General features: G+C 32.4%; 1 protein-coding gene across 1 annotated transcript; it reads left to right on the top strand.

The window, feature by feature from the left end:
- The first annotated feature begins 5,699 nt into the window (after window positions 1–5,699).
- On the top strand, window positions 5,700–22,469 carry LOC114749776 (B3 domain-containing protein Os03g0620400-like). The gene is made up of 11 exons (XM_028938313.1): window positions 5,700–5,880; window positions 5,998–6,173; window positions 6,297–6,522; window positions 6,600–6,778; window positions 8,117–8,399; window positions 20,001–20,507; window positions 20,622–20,803; window positions 20,929–21,154; window positions 21,264–21,421; window positions 21,925–22,149; window positions 22,437–22,469. Exons 1-11 carry the CDS (start codon window positions 5,700–5,702, stop codon window positions 22,467–22,469), a joined length of 2,376 nt encoding a protein of 791 aa, XP_028794146.1.
- The last annotated feature ends 238 nt before the right edge of the window (window positions 22,470–22,707 follow it).

Below are 22,707 nucleotides of genomic sequence, written 5' to 3'. Positions count from 1 at the left end.
ACAAAGAAGAAGAAAGAAAAGCGCTTCGGCCATGATTGATGTGCGAACAGGGGTAGAGCGGTGGAAGAGAAGGCGAAAGCCCGAAATCCTACTGATACTGAACTGCTGAGAAGCCAAGACGGAATGCAATTGTTTGCCTGGGGTTACTTCTGTCTTTGATGATGGTATGAGCTATGAAAATAAATGAAAATTTGTCCACGTATTATTAGATCTAAGATAAAATGCACATCTGTTGCTAAAAAAACAAGATAAAATGTACATCACTCATTTTTTCTATAAAAACACAATTTTTATTTTTTTTCTATAAAACACAATTTTTATTTGAAAAAAGAAAATTAGTATACAAACTTCTTACCGAAGGATCAAGAATCATTACAGGATTAAAGAGGGGGGAAGGGAGTTACAAAAGACGTAAAGATAAATTAACAAAACCTTTTCTAAAATACAATCAAATAATGGATTGTAGTTTGTACGACTCCATGTCATATAAAATTTCGACAAATTTACATGGTTGTTGAAGATTGATACAATTTCTCTCTTTTTTTGTTTTGTGTAAACTCATACAGTCTCCCAAAATCATTTTGATTCGAGACTAATTTCTGTCTCTATTAGACTAGAAGTATTAAGATTAAAACTCTTCTATTAAGTACGTTTTTTAGAATTTAAATTTGTACTTTTTTATAAAAATAAAAATTGCTTACTATTTCAATCAATAGCTGTTAGTATCAAGGATTTGACACAACTCTCTTTTTTTACAACTTTATACCTACCATCATGCCATTTACAAGTATAGGTAACCAACCCTTTCATTCCCAAGTGACCAAGTTGGGATATAATGCTTAATATTCCTATGGATCGCTAATTTTTTTTTCCCTTTCAAATCAAATTTAGAAAAACAATTATACTCTTAATCATTGCTAAGTTTCTATACTTATGAAGGGATAAGTTGCACTTAACCAATCTTAAATCTTGTAATATTGAGACTTGAAGATTCATTAGTAAAACCTCAAATTAGAGTCTCAACATATGAACCGTAGTCATAAGGGGGAAAAAAAACTTTGAAAAGGCTTATAATAGAATAAGTTAGGACTTTGTAATGAAATGCCTCCATGAACTTCCTTCAAGTCTTTGTTGATGTGGTCTCTAGTTGTGTCTTTGTAGTAAATATGCAGCTTTTATGGAATGGAAATAAAACGAATATCTTGTAAACATTACGAGGGATGAGATATGGTTATCTAATTTCCCCTACCTATTTGTAATTTAAAGGAAAACTAGTACTCTATATTTTATACAAATGAAGATCACTGATGGCCTGCCCATCACACATTTGTGTTGTTATCTTTGGGAACTTCAGTGCAGAAGGCAAATGTTATTCTAAATAGTACTATCTCCAATCCTAATTATAAGATTTTATTTGTAGTTTGTAAACGAGATCTTATAAGTAGAATCAGAGGTAGTATCAATCATCACTTATAAAAAGGTGTCGGTTAAAGCTAAGGTAAACTTCTCAAAAATTGGAATATTTTCCTTTGAAAATGTAAATCATAATTAGTGCACCAAGATAAGCATCATCTAGAGGAGCTCGAATGAACAGTGAAAGATGCTTAATACTGCTCCGATCCTTAATATAAGACCCAATCTTAAATTAGTTTTAGTCCTAATATAAGAATCATTCCTCATATTTATCAATTTTCTTTAAATTACCCCTATGGATACTCCTTCAACCATAATTAAGTATAAGAGAGAGAGGGGGTATCAAGAAAGATGACTATGGTATTTTAGGAAAAATGTGTCACTTTTCTTATAATTAACTAACTTACCTAACTTCCTTAATCTAATCAAATTAGTTAAATGGATCTTATATTAAGGACCGGAGGAGTATATAATAAGAGAGGTGGATTGGGTTTGAGACGTGAGAAATACTAAACCCACTCTCCACCTCATGAAATTGGGCTAGAACCTTATGAAACGAAGGGATGACTTTTGGGTTAAATTGGTTCAGAACAAGAACAAATAATGAGGAGAAGAAACCGTGTCCCAGAGATTGACTGGGAAAAAAAAGAGGAGGGGTTCGAGAAACAAACTAAGAGAAATGTTGAATTTCTTTTTTTTTGATGAAAATCAAAATAATATTAAAAAGAGGATAAGCTTACATAGTCCCTTCATAGTATGGATCTAAATTAAAAAATGTGGAATGAAATAGGGAGGGGGTGATGTAGAAGAAGAAACATTAGAAAAACTAGACAACATTATTCTCAAATCCAGTCAAATAAGTGATTGATGAAATTAACCACACCCAATATAGAGTAAGAAATCAGAGAATTACCTTGCAAAACCAAGTAAATAATCTTCCTGTTGAAAGTAGGATCATGGGCGTGTTGGGAATTGAAGGTCTATATAAGGATCTAACTCCCAAAAAACAAAAATCCAAGTCAGATGCCTCCTATTTGTGGGGTTATGCATTGTGAGGTCAGCCACATGACTCACCACAGTCCAATGGACCTATCCTTGTCTAAAAGGAATGATAAGGTTTCTTTAACAAATTATGAGAGTTTGAATCGAAGTACCTAGGCTTGATCAGTAGTATTGGTCAATAAGGATCCTTTAGCAGAACTAATTGTTATCCAAATATATTTTATAAAGATATGCTACTTTCCGATTCTAAATATAAGAGTTAGTTAGAAATTTAAGTTGGTCCTAAATATAAGATTTCAATCCTCCTTATCTTTCATATTTATTCATATTTTCTTAAAGTAGCCTCTATGATAATTGCAAATACAAATGTTAAAAGATCTCTATTCTAATGTACATGATTAACAATAGTGTTTTGAAAAATATAACATCAGTTTATTATACAAAACTCACAAATTAATTATTTAATTTTTATATTAAGAATCGGGATAGTATATCTTTATTAGTTCACTAAGTGGGTCTTATACAGAATCCCACTTCATTAACAGAGTCGAAAGAGAATTTGTTATTCATCTTGTATATTTGTCTCAATCTCCATAAGATCACACAAAATTTTTTGTGCATGTTTGATGAAGACTATAGAGCATGTATTTGATTAAATAATAAGATTTACAATACATTTTAAAATTAATATAATTTTCGGTCTCTTAAGTTTACCTTCATTTTAGTTTTTTTTTTTGTGAATATCTTCATTTTGATTTTGATTTTTCAAGTTTCAAATCACAGGTCTTGGTCAGGAACTAATATCAAACCACAGGTTTTGGTTAGGGACCAATGGTTTAAAACATTAGTCAAACTTAAAACACCAAAAATTATATTTTTCATGATTTTATACAATAAAATCCCAGTACTTTCAAAATACAAACGTATTTATTAAATGCGTTATACTACACAATATGCATAAAGATGCTATATATAATCGGTTCTAATCTTGTAGGTTTCCACCAAAATTTTTGCAAAGTGCAGGAATCCAACTTGACACGTGTTAACATGGAACTTTGTCAAATTGACTCAGACAATTCATGGGTGAACAGAACATATGTGGTGGTTTGTTTTGGTCAAGTTTAAGGTCAACCTCTAACTCAATGTCGTCTGTGCACATCCTAAATACGAAGTGTATTTTTTCTTTTACAAAATTAAATTTTGATCTCATTCAAAATGTCAGTCAAACCTTTAAAATAAGTTAAAAGGTAATATTCTTTTGCAATAAATTTCCAACTTGTTGTACAAAGTGTAAATTTTCGTAAATATGCATATAAGATGGTTTTTCTCGATAAGTCTTGTGTAATAAATTAGATAAGTTATTAGTATGAAAAAACTTTTTAAGTTTTGAACCTTTTCATTTTAATTAAAATTTTAAATTGATTTTTAATTTAGTATTACGTAAAAATACTGTATAATTACGAAATAACTTAAAGCCTTGAACAAATTGCTCTATCAGGCTGAATTAAAAGCATGGAAAATCCCGTATAGAAAACATGAAAATTACTAAATTTTAAATCATAAATTCTTATAAAAATATGTTGATATTTGTCGGTAAGGAAAAAAAAAAAAGGACCAAACTTGCTAGTTCAACCATTCGGTAAACCAGCTAGCAATCTGGTTTGATTTGAATGATGAATACATTATGAGTTATTCTAGTAGCAAACCTGTCAAATCAGTGTGAACCAATCTAGATAATTATATTATTATTAGTCTTATATTTTTCTCATTCAGTTTTTATTTTTAATATCCAAAAAATCAAAACATGTTAAAGTCAAGGAAACCACTATGATTTATGACTTGAGATTTAGTATTTTTTTGAGTTTGTTTATTTAAGTGTTTATAAGCACGTTTCACATAACATGAAACAAAATTATTCTTATATATTTATTTTGTATCATGTAAGTTATAATTAAAAAACTCCTTACAAATAATTTTGGGTTACTTTTGTAGAATTTTTTCCTAAAAAAGGGGGGAAATGCACAAAATTCCCCGATAAGTCCACTGTCGGAAAAATGAAAAGGCTTGCTTTGCTTGAGTGATCGGTGAACATAGCACTGTGGAAAGATTCTCGATTCTCGGAAGCAAAAACCCGTGCAAGCCATGCCCATGGCTTCTCATTCTCATCCTTTTGGTTCTGTCCAGTTCTTCAAAATCATCTTGAAATCCAATCTTGAAGCCATTGTAAGCATTCTTTTTTCTCTCATTCTCTTCATGTTTTCTTTTCCCTCTTTTTCCCCATTTTCTTTATCCATGTTTGTAGTTTCATTTCATTTGCCCCAAACGCACGCAACAGGTGGACCCTTTTTAAGATAAACGCAAAAGGTGGACCCTTTTTTTGATAAACGCAAAGGGTGGTTCCGTTTTTAACTCCTGGACTTGCTGCTATGAAAAAGCTGAACAGGGTTTTGCTTTTAATCCGTCCCTTTGTTTTTTTCAAAAATGAAATTTCCAAACGTGGAACCTTTAACCTCGCACTTTTTTCCCCTTTCTCGATTGATTTGTATGGAAAGTGTTTTTCGCCTCTGATGGATCTTTTATGCACGTTTGATTTGAAATAACTACATGGTCATTCATAGGTACATATGTACATTATATATATGTATGTATATGTATCTACACACACACACACAGATGGCTGTTGTGAGATTGAATTGATTGATATATTTCCATTTTGACTCTAGAGTCTAGGTTACTAAAACCAAACATCAGAACAGCACATTTCCTTCTAAATATGTTTCCTTTAGGGGGCTATGGTATGTTATGTTAATGGAAGAATTTGGTTATATATGGCATCCTAAAGTTCAAAAGCCATCGACGTTCTTTCCCATTATAGATACATAACAGAATCAAAGTTAAAACTCAGAAGTAAAGACATTTGAACTCACACACACACACATATTTTCTATATTATTATACTAACAAACATTACATCACAGAGGCTTCCAAACAAATTTATAGGGAGATATGGAAGTGGTTTGTCAAACCCAGTGTTTCTGAAGCTTTCTGATGGGAAAGAGTGGAAAGTGCATCTCAGAAAACATGATAATGAGGTTTGGCTTCAAGAGGGGTGGAAGGAATTTGCTTGCTTTTACTCTCTAGATGAAGGGCATTTGATTTTGTTCAAGTATGAAGGAACTTCTCGGTTCGATGTGCACTTATTCAATAAGAGTGCACTAGAAATAGACTATCCTTCCTCACCTAAGGATGATCTCTGTGAAGATACAATTGAAATCTTGGATGAGATGCCTCCAAACCAAAAGGCTAGGCACAAAACGCCTTTGTCATCTTCTATGCCTCATAAGAATTTGAGAAGTCTGCAGAATTCGGATGTGGGTTCAAAAATTGATTCTGATCAATGTCAAGGAACAGAGTTTAAGAAATCAACAAATGCAGAATTGAAATTTCCTAAGAAGGAACCAGAAGGTATGTGTTTCTTGGTCTTCTTTTCCTTTTTGATTTGTAGATTGAATCGACTTGTTTGGAATGAAGTTGTCTTAAGAATCTAAAGTTTTTATGGCACTTAACTCAAAATTGTCACAGAAGAATTGAGGATTTTTACCAAGAGTGCATGCTTGAATTCTAAGCATAGAAGGAAGAAAGCATTAACTACTGTGGAAAAGATCAGAGCTTTAAACAATGCAAGTTCTTTTGAATCTGAAAATCCCTTTTTCATGGTAATCATGCAGCCTTCATATGTCCGTCGTAAATGTTACTTGGTGAGCTTTCTATCATTATCTAGTTAGCTCCTTCTCAAACATGGACATTTATTTGAAGCTTTTGGTTGCAGATGGCTGCAATCTTCTGTGAGCTCTCAAATTTTTTTAATCTTCTTTTCACAGGTGATGCCAATAAAATTCACTAAAAGACATTTGAAGAAAGAGTGTGGTGTTGTAAAACTTGAAGCCTTGGATGGGAGAACTTGGCCTGCTAGGTATGAGATTCCCAGAATCAAAGATGGATGGAAGAAGTTTGTAATGGAAAATGGTTTGAAAGTGGGTCAAGTTTGTGTTTTTGAACTGATTGGTCGCATTTTCAAAGTACATATTTTCGGGGACAAGGAAGAAGGTAATAACTTTGTCAATTGGTTTCTCCATAGAAAAGTTCTCATGAATTCTATTTACTTCACTGTGGATGATTTCCAGTTAAAAGCAGAAAGAAGACTTGCAGTCTTGCAGAAGATCTGAAAGTTAATCCTGTTAAAAAAGAGCAGATCAGCAGTATTCAAGAGACTTCTCTTGAAAAGGCTAGCTCTTTCAAACCTAAATATCCTCATTTTATGGTTAAGATGACACATAATTACATTTGGGGCAAATCAAACTTGGTAAGTAGTTTTACCCTTTTAACGTAGTTGTTGGGGCTTTTTTACATGAAATGTTTTATTTTATTGATATTTAATAAACCGAACATAAGAAGCTTGGCACAATAGGCTTAAATAAGAGCCTTTTCTATTTAGTTAAATGGCATGATGACTAAGGCTATGTTTATTTATTTATGGAAAATTGTAGTATTTGATCCATAAAGTATTACTCAATTTTTAATTTGGTCTCTATGATTTAAAAATTTGCAAATTGTAATTGGGTCCTTATAATTTATTAGCCTTTTAATTTAATTTCTATTGTTAAATTAATCTACTAATATTTTCTGTTGAAACATTTTGTTGATGTAACTATCTATATATTGTTTTGGCGATCTAAATTTATTTGACTGTTGCTAGTAAAAGAGACAAAGTATGATAATAAAGTAAGATTAATAACATGCTTAGCAAAAATGTTGAGAAAAATATGATGGTAGGACTAAATACAAAATTATTAGCTTTGTTACTATTATTACTATGGTTGCTCTGTTATGGAAAGCAAGGAAATAGAGAGAAAGAGGAAAGAGAATGGAAGAGAGTAAGAGAAGCAGCGGAGAATCAGAGAAGAATAGAATACCAACAAAAACTAACTTCTAAAATTTGACTTCATTTTAAGGGTTGATGCCAACTTTAGTTCTTTAAATTTGACCTCGTTTTGGTTTTGGCCTCTAAAATTTGACTTCATTTTAGTTGGCCTAAAGATTTTTGTTCCCTGATACAAAATCATTGGTTTCAAATTTTTAGACCCAAAAACCAAAATGAGGTTCAGAAACTAAAGATGGTATTAATCTAAATTTTAAATATTGACAACATATTTCCAAATACTGATATATTAAGTTTAATTTTCAAAAACAACAATGATTAGTACGAAAAATCATTATTTCAGACTAATGGTATTAGAGTTAAAAGGATTGAAAAGATACCTTGTAAAATTGAAAGATTAAACTGAAACATTGTACAAAGTTTAAAGGATCAATATACAGTGCATTTTTTCCTAATTTATTTTCTGTTTTTCCTTTTTTGCTTTTTATTAATATTTTTCATGTTGTTGCTTAGCAACAGGTCAAGTCCATAGCAACAATTATCTGTGGTTTACTTGTTTTCACACCCGCACACCCATGTTCTGTTATCGATCTTGTGTTCAAAAATAGAATGATCCTTCATCCAATAACATCACAAGAAAATGTTTTCCTTTTCTTTTGTGTCTTGGAAGTTCTAAGAGCTAGCAACTAGTCAAGTTCATGTGTAACATTTATCTATATGGTTTACTTGCTTTCTAATTATTCTTTTCTCCTTCTCTCGCAGCATGTGCCAGTAGAATTTGCAAGAATACATCTTCGTGACTGCAATGAGAGTGTGAAACTTGTTGTGCAAGATGTAGCTTGGCCTGTTGAGCATGTATTTAGAATAACACTTCCAGGAACTGCAATTCATGAACTTTCTCTTTGTGGATGGAAGCAGTTTTGCCAGGATAATGAGTTAAAAGTAGGTGATGTTTGCATCTTCGAGCTCATCCCCGACGTCAATCCTACATTTCGAGTGACAATTTTGCGAGCCACTGAACACGTAGTTCATTCAACAAACTCAGGTAAAAGTAAAACCCAATTCAGTCTCAAAATTCCTCATTGCCTCTCTGATCTGCTGAACAGCAATTTCTAAAACTTTCTTCAGCTCAACTTTAAAGGATGGAGAAATAGACTCAGATCACTTTCAGTGACCAGAAGAAGTGATGAGAGAGATAGGATAGAGAGAAGGGCGAGCACACCTATTTATATAGTTGTCACATTCTCTTCTCTTTTGATGGTCGATTTGAAATACTTTATTTATTGCTTTCAATTTTCTTTTGACATTCTCCGGTTGGGAGTTCTAACGGGATAAGACTTTGTTGTTATTGTAGTTAGGAGCACGAGTAGGAAGCCAAGGCAGAAATTCACTTTTGAGAATCTCCTTTGCACAGTATTGAGAACTTGTTATCTACTGAATACTTGTAAGGTTAATTAGGAAATATATATATATATATATATATAAATACTACGTGGTACTAACTATATCTTATATTTAAGACTAGAGGCGGTATGTTTGTTTTGCGAGATATTTGCATTTTCAAGATCTGCATCTCCTGAGTATTTTATAAAATGTATGTTATAATTAATCAAATTATTAATCCATGCTTTCTTTTATGATCTCAAACTTTGCATGCGATATTGAATGTGTGAAGTGTAATTTCGTTAGTGAGCCTTTTTGTGGATATGTGGCTTCACAAGTGGTGATCCCCAATATTGTAGTATTTGATGGCATTTCTCGCTTTTAATGAATTACTCAAGACCCAAGTTATCGTATCTAAGAGAACAATTAAATTTAGTTTATGCTTTAAAATGTGGTTATTCTTTCTAGTTTTGCCTTAAACTAAACTAGTATATGCTTCCCCGTATGTTGCATGGGAAGCATTGTCTTCATCACTAAGAAGATGTTTGGATATTCTCAGAAGTGTTTTTTAAAAGAATTTTTTTTATAAATCGAGATAAATTCTTATATATATTTACTTTGTATACTATAAAATCACTTCTAAAATTATAGTTTGGTTTCTATCTAAATACTTTCTAAGTATTAAATGGGTTTTACCACAAGCCATAAACATATAATATACGGCTATATAATTATTATAGCAACTAAGGCAAGCAATTTTATCCGTATCAACAAAATGGTTGACATCCTAACTTTAAAAACTCTAATGACACAGTCTTACACAATCATATCACATATAAGGCCACAAAAATTCATATTTCAACCTACAACAGCAATTCAACAATTCGTCTGAAGTTCAAACTACAATATACTACCTTCGGTCATTAATATAAAATCCTGTTTGACTTTTATTTTGGTTCGAAATACAAGACCCCAATCCATTTTGTCTCTTATATTTATACATTTTTTTTTCAAAGTAGCCCTCCTAATAATGATAGTTCTAGTCAATACACCTGATTAGTAAGGATATTTTAGGAAAGACAACACCTACTTGGGATAAATAACTAACTCAACTTATCTCCTTAATCTTCTCAAATTAGTCAATTGGCTCTTATAATTAGGACCGGAGGTAGTATATTAACTTGAGAGTCAACACACTCAAGGCTTAATTAAAGCATCTTTGATACATTATGTGTCATTTCAACTCTATACGAAACAAAACCCTAGTTGCATCATGGAAAGAAACAATGCTGGATTGCCCCGCCTACGTCAATTACATAAACAAAAAGTCACAAACCATGGCAAAATATCAATAACTAAATGTTGAGAGAAATGAATAGAATCAAATGAGCTTCATTTGCTGCTTTGGCAATGGTCACTTCCAGCAAGGTATTGAATAGTTGTGAAAATTCCAAGCTGCACTCCTAGAAGCTTTATCGTTGTAAGGATGATAGTAGCATACTCATCATGAAGCATAATAGTGATTTCGTTTTTGACCCTAATCAGGAATAATTTAATTTTAATTCCAATCATTTCATTTTAATTCAATACATGCGTGCGCTCCCCAAGCATTGCAAGAAAAAAAAAATTCAAAACCTCTCAACATAATTTTTGAACTACATTTAATTAACATTTTATATCCCTTTCATTACATCATATTATTTACATTTTCCAGCGGTGGATGACACAATTACACTCTTATGATTTAATATTAATAACACAATAGCGATTTCTCTCTCTACTATGTTATCAGGTGGTTGATCTGAGTTAACATCACCCACAATTTAAAGCTGCTTAGAGAACTTTAATTTAATATTCTCACAATCTCACTGCCTAATGAGGATGAACAAAATATTAAATTTTTTGTTAAATATATTATTACCATGCAAGGGGTACCATGTATGATGAAATTGTTCTTATACTAATTAATTAATTTATAATGAAGGCTTTATATCAACAATGATGAGTCTTGCGTTATTTAAATTGGAACATTACTTCTGTCAATAAGTTTCAATAATGTATTAATGAACTATATTTTTTTTTTAAAAAAATGAACTATAAAATTTTACATTACTCATCGTGCATGGCAATATTGTGAATGAATACCATAAATTATAATAACGTTGAAGAAATATATATTCTATATAAATCAAAAAATATTGAGTGAACATATACTTTTTTTATTAATTTCCATTATCACCTTGATCCCTTAATGCTTTTACATATTGATAAAAACAAAAGGATGAAAATATCTAAAACTAATTAAAAGCTGATTTAGTCGTTTGGTGTATGACTTTCAGTATTTATTTGATTATTAAATATTTATTATTAATTAAAACTAATTAATAATTACTAATTTCTAAAATTATCCCTATATAAATTATGATTATGATTATAAAAATATCTAGAGAGCAAACATAATATCTCGGGTTTCTCAAAATAAATTAAATTAAAAATCATGGAATGTTTACATCTACATAAATCCTAATGAAATTCTCACTTGGATAGGCTAACTTGTAGATAGCCAGAATTCTCCTCAAGTTATAATTTAATGTAGATATACCTATTATATTTCTAATTAAAAATTATAATATTAAAATATAAAATCTGAACAAATTTCTTCTACCATTAATAAACTTTATTATATTATTTTATATCTACACACGTTAATATGGCTTTAACAAAAAAAATTACATATTAATATATTGCATAATAAGGGTCTTTTTTGTCCTTTATGATTCATAATCAGATATACAACCAAAACATATAAACTTTGTGTCACTTATGACCTTCAAAACAAAGGGTGCAGTAGAGAAACATGACTCGACCGTCCAAATTGCAGCTGTGATCTTTACAAAGCAGTCCTCAACTTTAACTTTCTCGTGTATGACCTAAAAAAAAGAAAAGCCACATAATGAATTGATAATCAGCTTATGAGTCTGAGTTGGGGAAACTGCAACACAACAAAAAGGCCAAATAAAGAATGTACAAATATAAAAACATATATACTCAAAACATGAGGTATTTCCGTATTTGCCAATAGCTAAGATGCTGAAGACAAAAGAATGAAAGAAACTTTCCACTTCCATCAGCACGTTTATCTCTAGACCAGCCATTTGTGAACGAACCTTCTGCAAGCCGGCCTTGAGTTCCTCACATGATAAAGATGCAAGTTCTTATACTCTCAAATTTAATACTCCTCCGGTCCTTAATATAGGACCCAATTGTTGAGTTGGTTTTGGTCCTAAATATGAGACCCATTTATCATATTTATCAATTTTCTCTAAATTACCCCTATGGATACTCCATCAACTATAATCAAGTAGGAGAGGAAGATGGGGTATTAAGAAAGATGATTATGGTATTTTAGGAAAAATGTGTCACATTTCTTATAATTAACTAACTTATTTAACTTCCTTAATCTAATTAAGTTAGTTAAATGGGTCTTATATTAAAGACCGGAGGAGTATTATAGTAGAAGAAAACTGCTAAAAGAACAAAGATTACTCGAGAATGACAAACAAAGAAGTTAAATAGAAACCATCTCATGGTCTAATGGGGTAACTTTTAAGCTGAAGGAACAAGAACATAACAGCCCAAGGGTCAATGTGGTCAAGTGACCATGAATTGCTTTAAATAAAATTTTATCATGAAAACAAACTGATAATCACAAAGTGAGCAGCATATTTTACAAAGTGAATGGACATGGCGCATATTACTTATTACTTTATTAGTTAAGCCTCTTCTATTGCCATTTTGCTGTCCTATTTCTCCACCAGGATGATGCCAACATGCTGCCCCAAACTCAACCACTCATTCCTTCTCTCTCTCATATCCTCTATTGCCCCCGGGCTTTAGCCCCTCGCGCCTTCCCCATTTCTACCTCATTTAGTTCTTCACAATATACTGTCGTCATAATAAAAGCACAGTAAAATAATACTCCTCCGGTCCTAATTATAAGACCCAATTGACTTATTTGAGGAGATTAAGGAAGTAAGTTAAGTTGGTTATTTATAATAAATAAGTGTTGTCATTCTTAAAATATCCTTACTAATTAAGTATATTGGCTAAAACTATCATTATTAGAAGGATTATCTTGGAAAAAAATGCATAAATATAAGAAACAAAATGGATTGGGTCTTATAATTAGGACCAAATAAAAAGTCAAATTGGGTCTTATAATAAGGACCGGAGGAGTAACTTCAAGGAAAATCATATACGTAGCAAAAGAATATAGAGTAACTTTCGTTCCGGAAAGCCTTGGTGTCTCTTTAAGGGAGTAAAGGGAACCAAGCCTGTACTATAGTAGCCATGTTTAGCTGAAAAAGTCACATTCCAATATGAGCCTGTCAAGCAAACAATTGAACAGCAAAGGTGGATAAAGACAGAACCATTGAAGGTCAAGAGAAGTTGCCATCAACTATGATATTCTGACTTTGAACTAACAGAAGAGACATCTGCAGACCTGCAATCTGTGACCTCTCTTTACTATCTCATTAATTAAGATCCAATGTTTTGCACAAAATGAAGAAATCCACTTTGTTGTTGTCAGGTCACAACAGGTTCGGATATGGAAATAATGCAGTGTTTTTGGTCTTATTTGACCAACTATGCCCATGACCTTTTCTCTCTCACACATCTCAATGTTCCACCTCACGCCACCGTTCACAGCCCCCAGTTCCTCCTTGCAATAGTTACGCCTTCATATTGACTAAAGGAAGAGATTGGATGTTTAATTTAGATTTACAACATTTATAGCATGATTAGATAAGAATTTTACTCTATTTGAAAGACAAGTATTTTTACTTTAAGAATGCTTTTATTTAGAAAATGCGCCATATTCTGTTGCAATAATATAGTATATGGAATTACATTAAATGCACACAAACCCGAAGAAGGCTGTAGCACCAACATCTAGAATAAATAACCCTTTTTAGAATTTCTTGATAAATTCAGCCCAATGGTTCTTTGCATTATATTTTTTCGGAGTATTTTTTTAGATAATGGTCAAAATAATTTTTGTGAAACCATTTTTCATCTGAGAAGTTGTACTGTTCACATCCTGTGTTCCAACTTTTTCTCGACTATAGGAGGGAAGCAAATATATGAAACTAAAACATCTCCTTGGTCATGTTTATACTTTCTCAGCTTTCAGTTTGAAATATGTCTCTGCAACCTTTGTAAGGATCGCTCTCGGTTGCTATATGATAGACAAAGAAGCTCTTAATTTTGTATTCAATATAGTCAAACACTGCAAACCTTACTTAAAATTGATTTTTTGGGACCGTTTGCCTCTCATTAATTTCTTAAAAAATCTTAGATGATTCTAGTTGTTGAACTTGGTCCTGAATTAATATCAAAACCACTACTCTATTCCACTCAGTTCCAAGGTTAACCTACCTGATGAGAAAAGGCATAGGCCATGGCTTTTTCCCGCTCAACAGTTGCTTCTTATATCTGAAGTATCCTTACCAGTTGCCAAGGTTTCCTCCATGGTTTTAGGAAAGGCTATCTCTTTCTTGTTCAGGATTTTCACTTAGAACACATCAAAGGATTTTCACTACAATGCTTTTCACTATTTAAAATCATTGATTCCAATAATCTTGTGTTAAGATATGCATATTCGTCTCCCATTCCTACAATACAACTTCTATGTTTTTGCCAATGGTTTGTTCATTCACATGGGTCCAAGAATTGCGAACTATTCACTCAAGAAGTAAAATACTTGCACCTATGGCTTCACATTTCCAGAAAAACTTGCGTAGTAAGCAAGATATAAGTTATTCAATCCCCCCCCCCCGGCACAGTTGGGTTACTGTGACTAAAGGCCCCACATTTAAGTATATTGCACTTCAAAGCAATAGACAAACATCCGCCTATCGAATGTTTATATCAACTGAGAATGGATTTAGGGCGGTCGACTATGGCAGGAGGATGTTCTAACCGTGTTTGATTTTTCAAGGTTCTGAGCTTGCCTCTGTATTAAAAAACAAAACAAAGAAAGAAACAGAAAAACAATAATGCAGACAAAGAAACATTTATGTGGCCTTAAAAGAATGATTCAAGAAGCTGTTGCCATTGAGAAAAATGTTTGAAGTACAATAAACAAACACGGACCAGCACTATGAAGGCCATGTATAGCCAAAAACTTAAGATTCTAGTGTCAAAGCATACTCTATGCCATTGAACAGCTTTGTAGGATGTGGACCAATCCTTGAAGCTATCTAGATGCTACAATGAAAGCAAAATGAAAATGGGAACTTTTTTGGCATGAACAAATGAGCAACATATAAGCCGTTCAATATGATTAAATAATCACTGCAGAGGTCCTGCAGCTATGCCTTTAGGTTCAGCCATATTTCCCATCTCGATGTATGAGGACATCTGCTTCACTTATGTAGCAAAGCTTACTTAATAGGCAACATATGGTGCCTGTTTAGGAGAGCTTATTTTTTTTTTTTTTGGATTACTCCATCCGGTATCCCAGGGAAATAGGCGTCTTTTAGCCGTGACAACGTCCCCAGACTAATCCGGATTCGGGGGCTTGCAAGGATCCATACGGACGGCGCCCCCTGGCCCCTTGGAGTGCTGCGTTCCCACGTCTCGAATCCGAGATCCGTGGTTAAGCTAGGATGACCCCAGCCAGTCGACCTAACCCCACGGGGTTAGGAGAGCTTATTTTGAACCATAAGGAGCTTATTTTGAGGAGAAACCCCATTGAAAAATTTGATCTGGTTTGGCATAGCTTTTGGAAAGCGAGCTTAAGGGCCAAAAGCTATGCAAAGGTACAATTAAAAATAAGCTGAGGAATAGAGCTTATTTGAACAAGTTAATGAACCGCTGGGATAATAATTATCCATGTCAGAATATTCTCCATTTATTTTTCTCTTCGATAATGAAAAAATATGTCCGATGCTAAGACGTGGTGGGTGCCTCAGTTTACCACTCTGCAGGTGGTCATCGAGCTGATGACCGGAGCCTCTAACCAGGAAATCTTCATCGACGCGACGCCATTGGGAAGATCCCGAGGACTCAGCTTGCACATATTCATTTTCATTGAGTTGATGACCGGAACGTTTGACCAGGATGGAGTCGTAATTTTTTAGAGTACTACGAACAGATTAACTATATAAATTTTAAAATCTTGGCTAAAACAAAAGCCGATGCAACTTTTTTGTTTATTCATCAGGCCGTATTTTTTATGAACAGTGATTTGTGTCTAAAGTCATGCAAAACTTGGCTAAAATAAAGGCCGATGCAATATTTTTGTTTGCCCATCAAACCATTTTTTCTTATGAACAGTGATTTGTGTCTAGAGCCAAGATGAGGCTACAATTCGGACCGGTTTGAGTAAAAGAGATTTATTAGTTATATTGATGGTTGATATGATATTGATGCCATTATTTTCTTTTTGGCGAAAAAAATGTCGTTATTTTTTCAACTTCAATCAAATGGTCCTTTTTATTAGGAAAGAGGGTGACATTTTTTTTTTGTTGGCTAACCATGACGTGTAATTTAATCACTAATAAGGGGTATTAAAGGAAGATAATTTTTTGGTAAAATTTAAGAAAAAATATTTTAATTACTCGTGTGATTTGGTAATGTCTTGTGACTTATAAAGTTTTATAAATAAAGACCGAGGCAATAATAGCCATTTGTTAAAGTCATTGCCCCGTTAAGGGGGGAAAAAAACTAATGAGAATATAAACAATTTGATAGTATGAGAATTTTGGAAAAGAAAAAAAATGGAAGATTGCTTTTCATTCACTTTGAATATAATCTTTGTGCGTTTTATGTTAAATTTTTATTTATAGGCTTCTAATTATAAAACATTAACTCAATAAATTTAATAAATCTGCATTAACGTTATCATGCACATTTTCCTGAATGACATGCTTCATCACCTTGTTGGCACTTGCCTCTCCCTCTGGATTTGAAGCATGCTACTTATGAATGCCCCTAAGTAACATCAGATAATATACATGATTAAGATGGAAATTTGTGAAGTTTTCATTCAGGAGTGTTGAGCACTCGGAAGTTATCTTAGAACAAATTTATCATAAAAGTTTACAATCATAATATTATTGCCATTTATCGTTAGAAATATAAATAGTCAATAATAAACCTATGAGAAATGTAAAATGAATGAGAAATGAACATATACAAAAATATTTATATTTGTTATAAAAATGAGAAAACAAGAAATTATTAGAAGAAAAAATAAGGAAGAATTTTTCATTCACGTACCAATGCCTTGTACATAATCTCTATTTATAGGTCTCCTAATTATTAAATCCTAACACTAATGTTACAATGAAATAAAAGGGAACATAATAACATTAGCTATAAAAAATTCCTCTCAGGTCATTCATGAAAGGGATTTTATGAGTATAAGACATTCAAAGCTTAAAAAATTCTAAGAAGAATCGGGCTGGGGATTATGGAGATCACATATGCAAGGTTTATAATAATATTCAAAATAAAAGAGAATATTATATAATAAATATTAAAAAGCTGTAAATATCCACGAAAATACTGTGTTTCTTCGGTCCAACTTATAAACAAAAATGGAAAGATATGTGGTGCGTTTCTTCAGTTTTTCCCATCATACACTTCATTAATTCAGAAAAAGTAGATAGTAGAAGCGTGGCGCATTTATTGAGATCTGTGGTTGAAATTCAGATTCTCGTGTAATTTTATTTATAAGTTATTTTTAATATATTTTATATAAATTAAGAAAAATATTAAAATTTTATTAATTCTTATTTAAAATTTAATAAATTTTTAATTTTATTCTTATTTAATATACATTACATCCCATGAGAACAAAATCAACACAATAATCAATGAAATGTGAAATTATATATTTATATAAAAAAATTGTCTATCTGTCTCATACATTTTTTTTTCCTTCTCTGGCTTGTAAATAAGATTAGAAAAGTGTTCTCTAAGCTCAACTGTGTTTCTTCATCTGTATAATTTAGTTATTTTTTATATTTAAAATTAGAGAAAGCACCAATTATTTAAAAAAAGGTAACGTGACGGGAAAAGAAACACAATAACTCTTTCAAAAAAAACTATAGTCAGCAACCTGCACAAAATTCAGTCAGAATGTAAAATCACAACTGACAGTAGACAATAATTGAAAATACAAACATACATTAATATTAATAAATATACTGCAAAAGTAGAAAAGAGACTAAAAAGTTCCACCAGTTTTTCATAACCAGCATCAGTCAAAAAGCACAATAACTGCTAGATTGGAACCTGTAAATTAAAACAAGGAGTTATCGGTTTCATTAAAAAAGGAGTTATTGACTAAAAAAAGGTGAAACAGTTTTATGTGTGCATTTGTGCGTGTATAGGCATACGAAACTAAGGGATTAGGACTTTAGGAGTATGCATATTTTACTCACAGTCACACAGTTTTTAAAATCTAAAACAGATATACATTTTTATGTACGTGTGTAAAATTTCATGTCATATGATTCATTTTTTATTCACACATACTATACTTTAAAATAAAAATTGAAGAAATATATAAAAAGAAAAATAACAAATAAAAAAGTTGAAAAATATGATATTTCAAATCAGTCATCTAAGAACTGAAAATGAGAGAAAGGGAAGTGGTACTTTGTATAGTATTTTACAAATGTAGTTAAATAACTAAAATAATCTTATATTAAAAAGTTTATTTTAAAATTTTGAATTGAGAATGACAAGTGTTGAATAGCGAATAACAAAAAATATATTGGTAATGATAAGTTATTTATTAATAAGTTGTGAATTGACAATAACTAATATTGAACAGCTAATTATAAAAAATGTACTGGGAATAGCAAATTTGATAACTTCTTTTTTCTTCAAATATGATAAAGGTATTTTAGTCATTTAACTATATTTATAAAATACCAGACTAGACACTACTTTCTTCTCCGTCATTTTCAACTGTTAGTACTTGAATTAAGAAATGATAGTTTCAGGGTTTTTTTTTGCAAAATTTTTTTCTATATACTACCTCCTGTCCTAATTATAAGAGCCAATTGAATAATTTGAGGAGATTAAAGAAGTTAGTTGAGTTAGTTATTTGTCCTAAATAGGTGTTGTCTTTCTTAAAATATCATTATGAATCAAGTGCATTTGACTAGAACTATCATTGTTAGAAGGGCTACTTTGAAAAAAAATATATAAATATGAGAGACAAAATGAATTGAGATCTTATATTTAGGATCAAAATGAAAGTCAAACAGAGCCTTATATTCAAGATCGGAGGTAGTATATTATTATGGGGCAAAATGGTAATTAGCCAAAGAAATGCTTAGCTGTCGGAGAGAGCAGAGCACTGATGAAAGCTTCTTGCTGTTGAAGCAAAAGCTCTCTCCCCCTCACACACACATACCCCATGACCATGGCTTCTCATTCTCAGGACCCGTGCAGCCCCATCCACTTCTACAGAGTCATCAAGAAAGCCTATCATGAAACCATTGTAAGCCTTCCTTCCTTCTTCCTTCCCTTTGATGTTTTCTTCCTCCTCCTCCTCGCTCTTCTCTTTTTCCATGTTCTGTTTGTTTATAGCTTTATGTACCCAAATGCATGTGAAAGATTGCTCCTTTCTTCTTGTTTATGTGTTGCTATGAACATATGAGCAGGGTTTTCCCTTCGAATCACTGCATATTTGTTTTAAAAAAAATATCATCTTTTTGACAGAATTAAAGTTTCCAGAAATGGAAATCCTGAAACTCGCATTCGCTTTCCTCTGACTCTTCTTCATTATCATGCATTGGAAATGGATAGTCTCTTATGGATCTTTTATGCTTAAAATTCTGATCAAGCTCCCTTGAAATTGAAATATCTTCAAGGATACGCACGCTCAAACGAGAAAGCGAGGAGGAGGAGGGTGAGTGGGAGGGGGAGAGATTTTGTGAAATTGAATTGATATATTTCCATCATTATTCTGGAGTCTTAGTTATTAAAAACAAGAACTATAACAGTGCATTTGCTCTTGAGCATGGTCTTTTTGGAAGAATAGGAGAACACATAGCATCCTTAAGTTCAAAAGTTGTCAACTTTCTTTCCTCTTTTACTTTTTTCGGTTCGTTTGTAGATCATTGTTCATTAATATGACAGAACTAGAGAGCTGCTATACAAATATGTACTTATATATTTCCAGACTATCAGTTACTCATTATCATTTCTTGACAGATGATTCCAAGCAAATTTACAGGGAGATATGGAAGATGTTTGTCCAACCCAGTGAGTCTGAAGCCTCCTGATGGTAAAGAATGGAGAGTGTATTGGACAAAACGTGATAATGAATTTTGGTTTCAAAAGGGATGGAAGGAATTTGCTAACTTTTATTCTCTAGATGATGGTTTTTTGGTTTTGTTCAAATATGAAGGAACTTCTCAGCTTCACGTACACATAATTGACAAGAGCGCCCTAGAAATAGATTATCCTTTATCTAGGTATGCCTCTAGTCAAGAGGATAACCTTGATAATCTCAGTGATGATATAATTGACATCTTGGATGAGACAACTCCAAGCCCTGAGGCTAGTCAAAATGCGCCCTTGTCATCTTCTAGGCCTCATAAGAAAATGAGAAGTACTGCAGATGAAGATGTTGAAATGAGTATGCCAGCGGGCATGAAAACTAAAAACTGGCAATTTCAAGGAACAAAATTTCAGAAATCAATCAATGCAGACTTGAAATTTTCTAAGCAGAAATCTGAAGGTTTGTGCTTCGTGATTTGCTTTACCTTTTTATTTTGTGGATTGAATTGTCTTGTGGGGACTGAAGTTGGCTTAAAAATCAAAGTTTTCTATGACAATGCTCAAAATTGTACAGGAGACACAGAAGCAAGAATTTTCGACAAGAATAAATGTCTGAATTCTGAGCATAAAAGGAAGAAAATGTTAACTGATGTGGAAAAGAACAAAGCTTTGGAAAGTGCCATTTCTTTCAAATCTGATAATCCCTATTTCATGATGGTCATGCAGCCTTCATATGTCTCTCCTAAATCTTACTTGGTGAGCTTTTTCTTAGAATCCAGTTAGCTTCTTCCAAAACTGTAAAACACTTATTTGCAGCTTTTATTTGGTGCAAGCATTAACTATTCCTCTTTGATCTCAAATTTTTAATCTTCTCTTCACAGCCAATACCGAAAGAATTTGCTAGAAAACATTTGAAGGAAGAGTGTGAAGTTGTGCAACTTAAGACCTTGGATGGGAGAATTTGGCATGCTAAGTATAACTTTCCGAAAATTGGAGAAGGCTGGAGGAAGTTTGTGAAAGAAAATGGTTTGGAAGTGGGGCATGTTTGTGTATTTGAAATGATTGATCTCTCGTTGAAAGTACATATTTTCAGAGATGCTGAAAAAGGTATTAAATTTGTGAATTGGTTTATCTGTCCTGATGAATTCCATTTACTTTGGATGATTTATAGTTAAAAGCAGAAAGAGGGGACTTGTAATCTTGCATTCATTTGCAGTAAATCTGAAAGTAAACTCTTTTGAAAAGGAGCAGAGTAGCAGTATGCAAGATCCACCTCTTGAAAAGGGTATGCAACATCCACCTCTGGAAAAGGTTATGCAACATCGACCTCTTGAAAAGGATAGCTCTTCCCAACCTGAAAATCCTCATTTTATGGTAATGATGACTTGCGCTCACATCCATGGCACATCATACGTGGTAAGCCTTTTATTATCCTTATTTCTTTTAGAGTTTTTGTTCTTTCAGTGGACTTGTATGCGTACTTTTACAGAGTTTTTTTTTTGTTGGTCAATTGAACAAAAGAAACTTTGCATAGTAGGATGAATAATAATTGCAAACTTTGATTGATTGATAGCATTTTTAATTTAGGTAAATGGCAATAAGATAAGGGCCATATTATTTATTTATGGATAAGCTATGCTTTTGGTCCTTATAAATACAATATTTAAAGAGTTTACCCAAAAAAATTGTGATTACCAAGTGCTTTTAATGTCTCAATACATCAATGTTTAAAGTGTCCATGTGTAATTGAAGCGTCATATATCTAATTTTAGTTGTTTGACATATGTTGACATGGACACTATTCCTTTATTGGGGTACTCTTGCTTCCTAAGTCATCACTTGCTAATTATTGTTTTTTTCTTTACTTTCCTTGGCAGTACGTGCCAATTGAATTTGCAAAAGCACATCTTCGTAATGGTCCTAAGAGTGTCACACTTATTGTACAAGATAAAGATTGGACTGTTGGGTACGCTTTCAGAAGTTATGATAAACATCAACAAAGTGCTCAATTTTCTTGGGGATGGAAGCAATTCTGTAAGGATAATGACTTGAAAGTAGGTGATGTTTGTGACTTTGAGCTCACTGAGAAATTCAGATTTCAAGTAACAATTTTTCGGGTCGCGTCCAAACACCCAGTTCATTCAATCGACTAGGTAAGAAAAAAAAAATTCAGTTACAAGATCTCGTTATTCTATCTAATATGCAAAACAACAAATTTGAAGCTCTTTTAAGTTCACATCCCCTGTAGTAAATGGAGTAAAATGTGAGGAGAGAGAGAGAGAGAGAGATGGTGAAATGGAGTTTTTTTTTTTTTTTTCCCCCTTTTAACTCCTGAACATACCTTAATGGTTAATTTTAAGCTTTTCTATTTTCTTTTGACATTATATAGGTGGGAGCAAGAAGCCAATACAGAAGTTTGTAGAGCAATGGGGGAAGCTGAGAGATTTTTTTTTTCCTTTTTTTCTGAGAATCCCTTTTACAAAGCCTTGTAGAACAAATGATGCCAAGCACCTCAATTTAAGATTTTTTTTTTTTTTAAAGCGTGAGGTTGTGAGTTCGAACATTGTATGGAAGATATAATGGGTGTGTGAGTTATGGCCAAAAAAATTAGGGATTAGAATGTGTTTGTTTTGTGAAACTTTGTTATGTGCTTATGGGTA

This window comes from Neltuma alba, unplaced genomic scaffold, assembly GCF_004799145.2.
Source record: "Neltuma alba isolate B1F8T4 unplaced genomic scaffold, ASM479914v2 tig00006174_pilon, whole genome shotgun sequence".
In the NCBI taxonomy this organism is placed as follows: domain Eukaryota; kingdom Viridiplantae; phylum Streptophyta; class Magnoliopsida; order Fabales; family Fabaceae; genus Neltuma; species Neltuma alba.
This window is presented reverse-complemented; position numbering and strand designations above follow the sequence as displayed.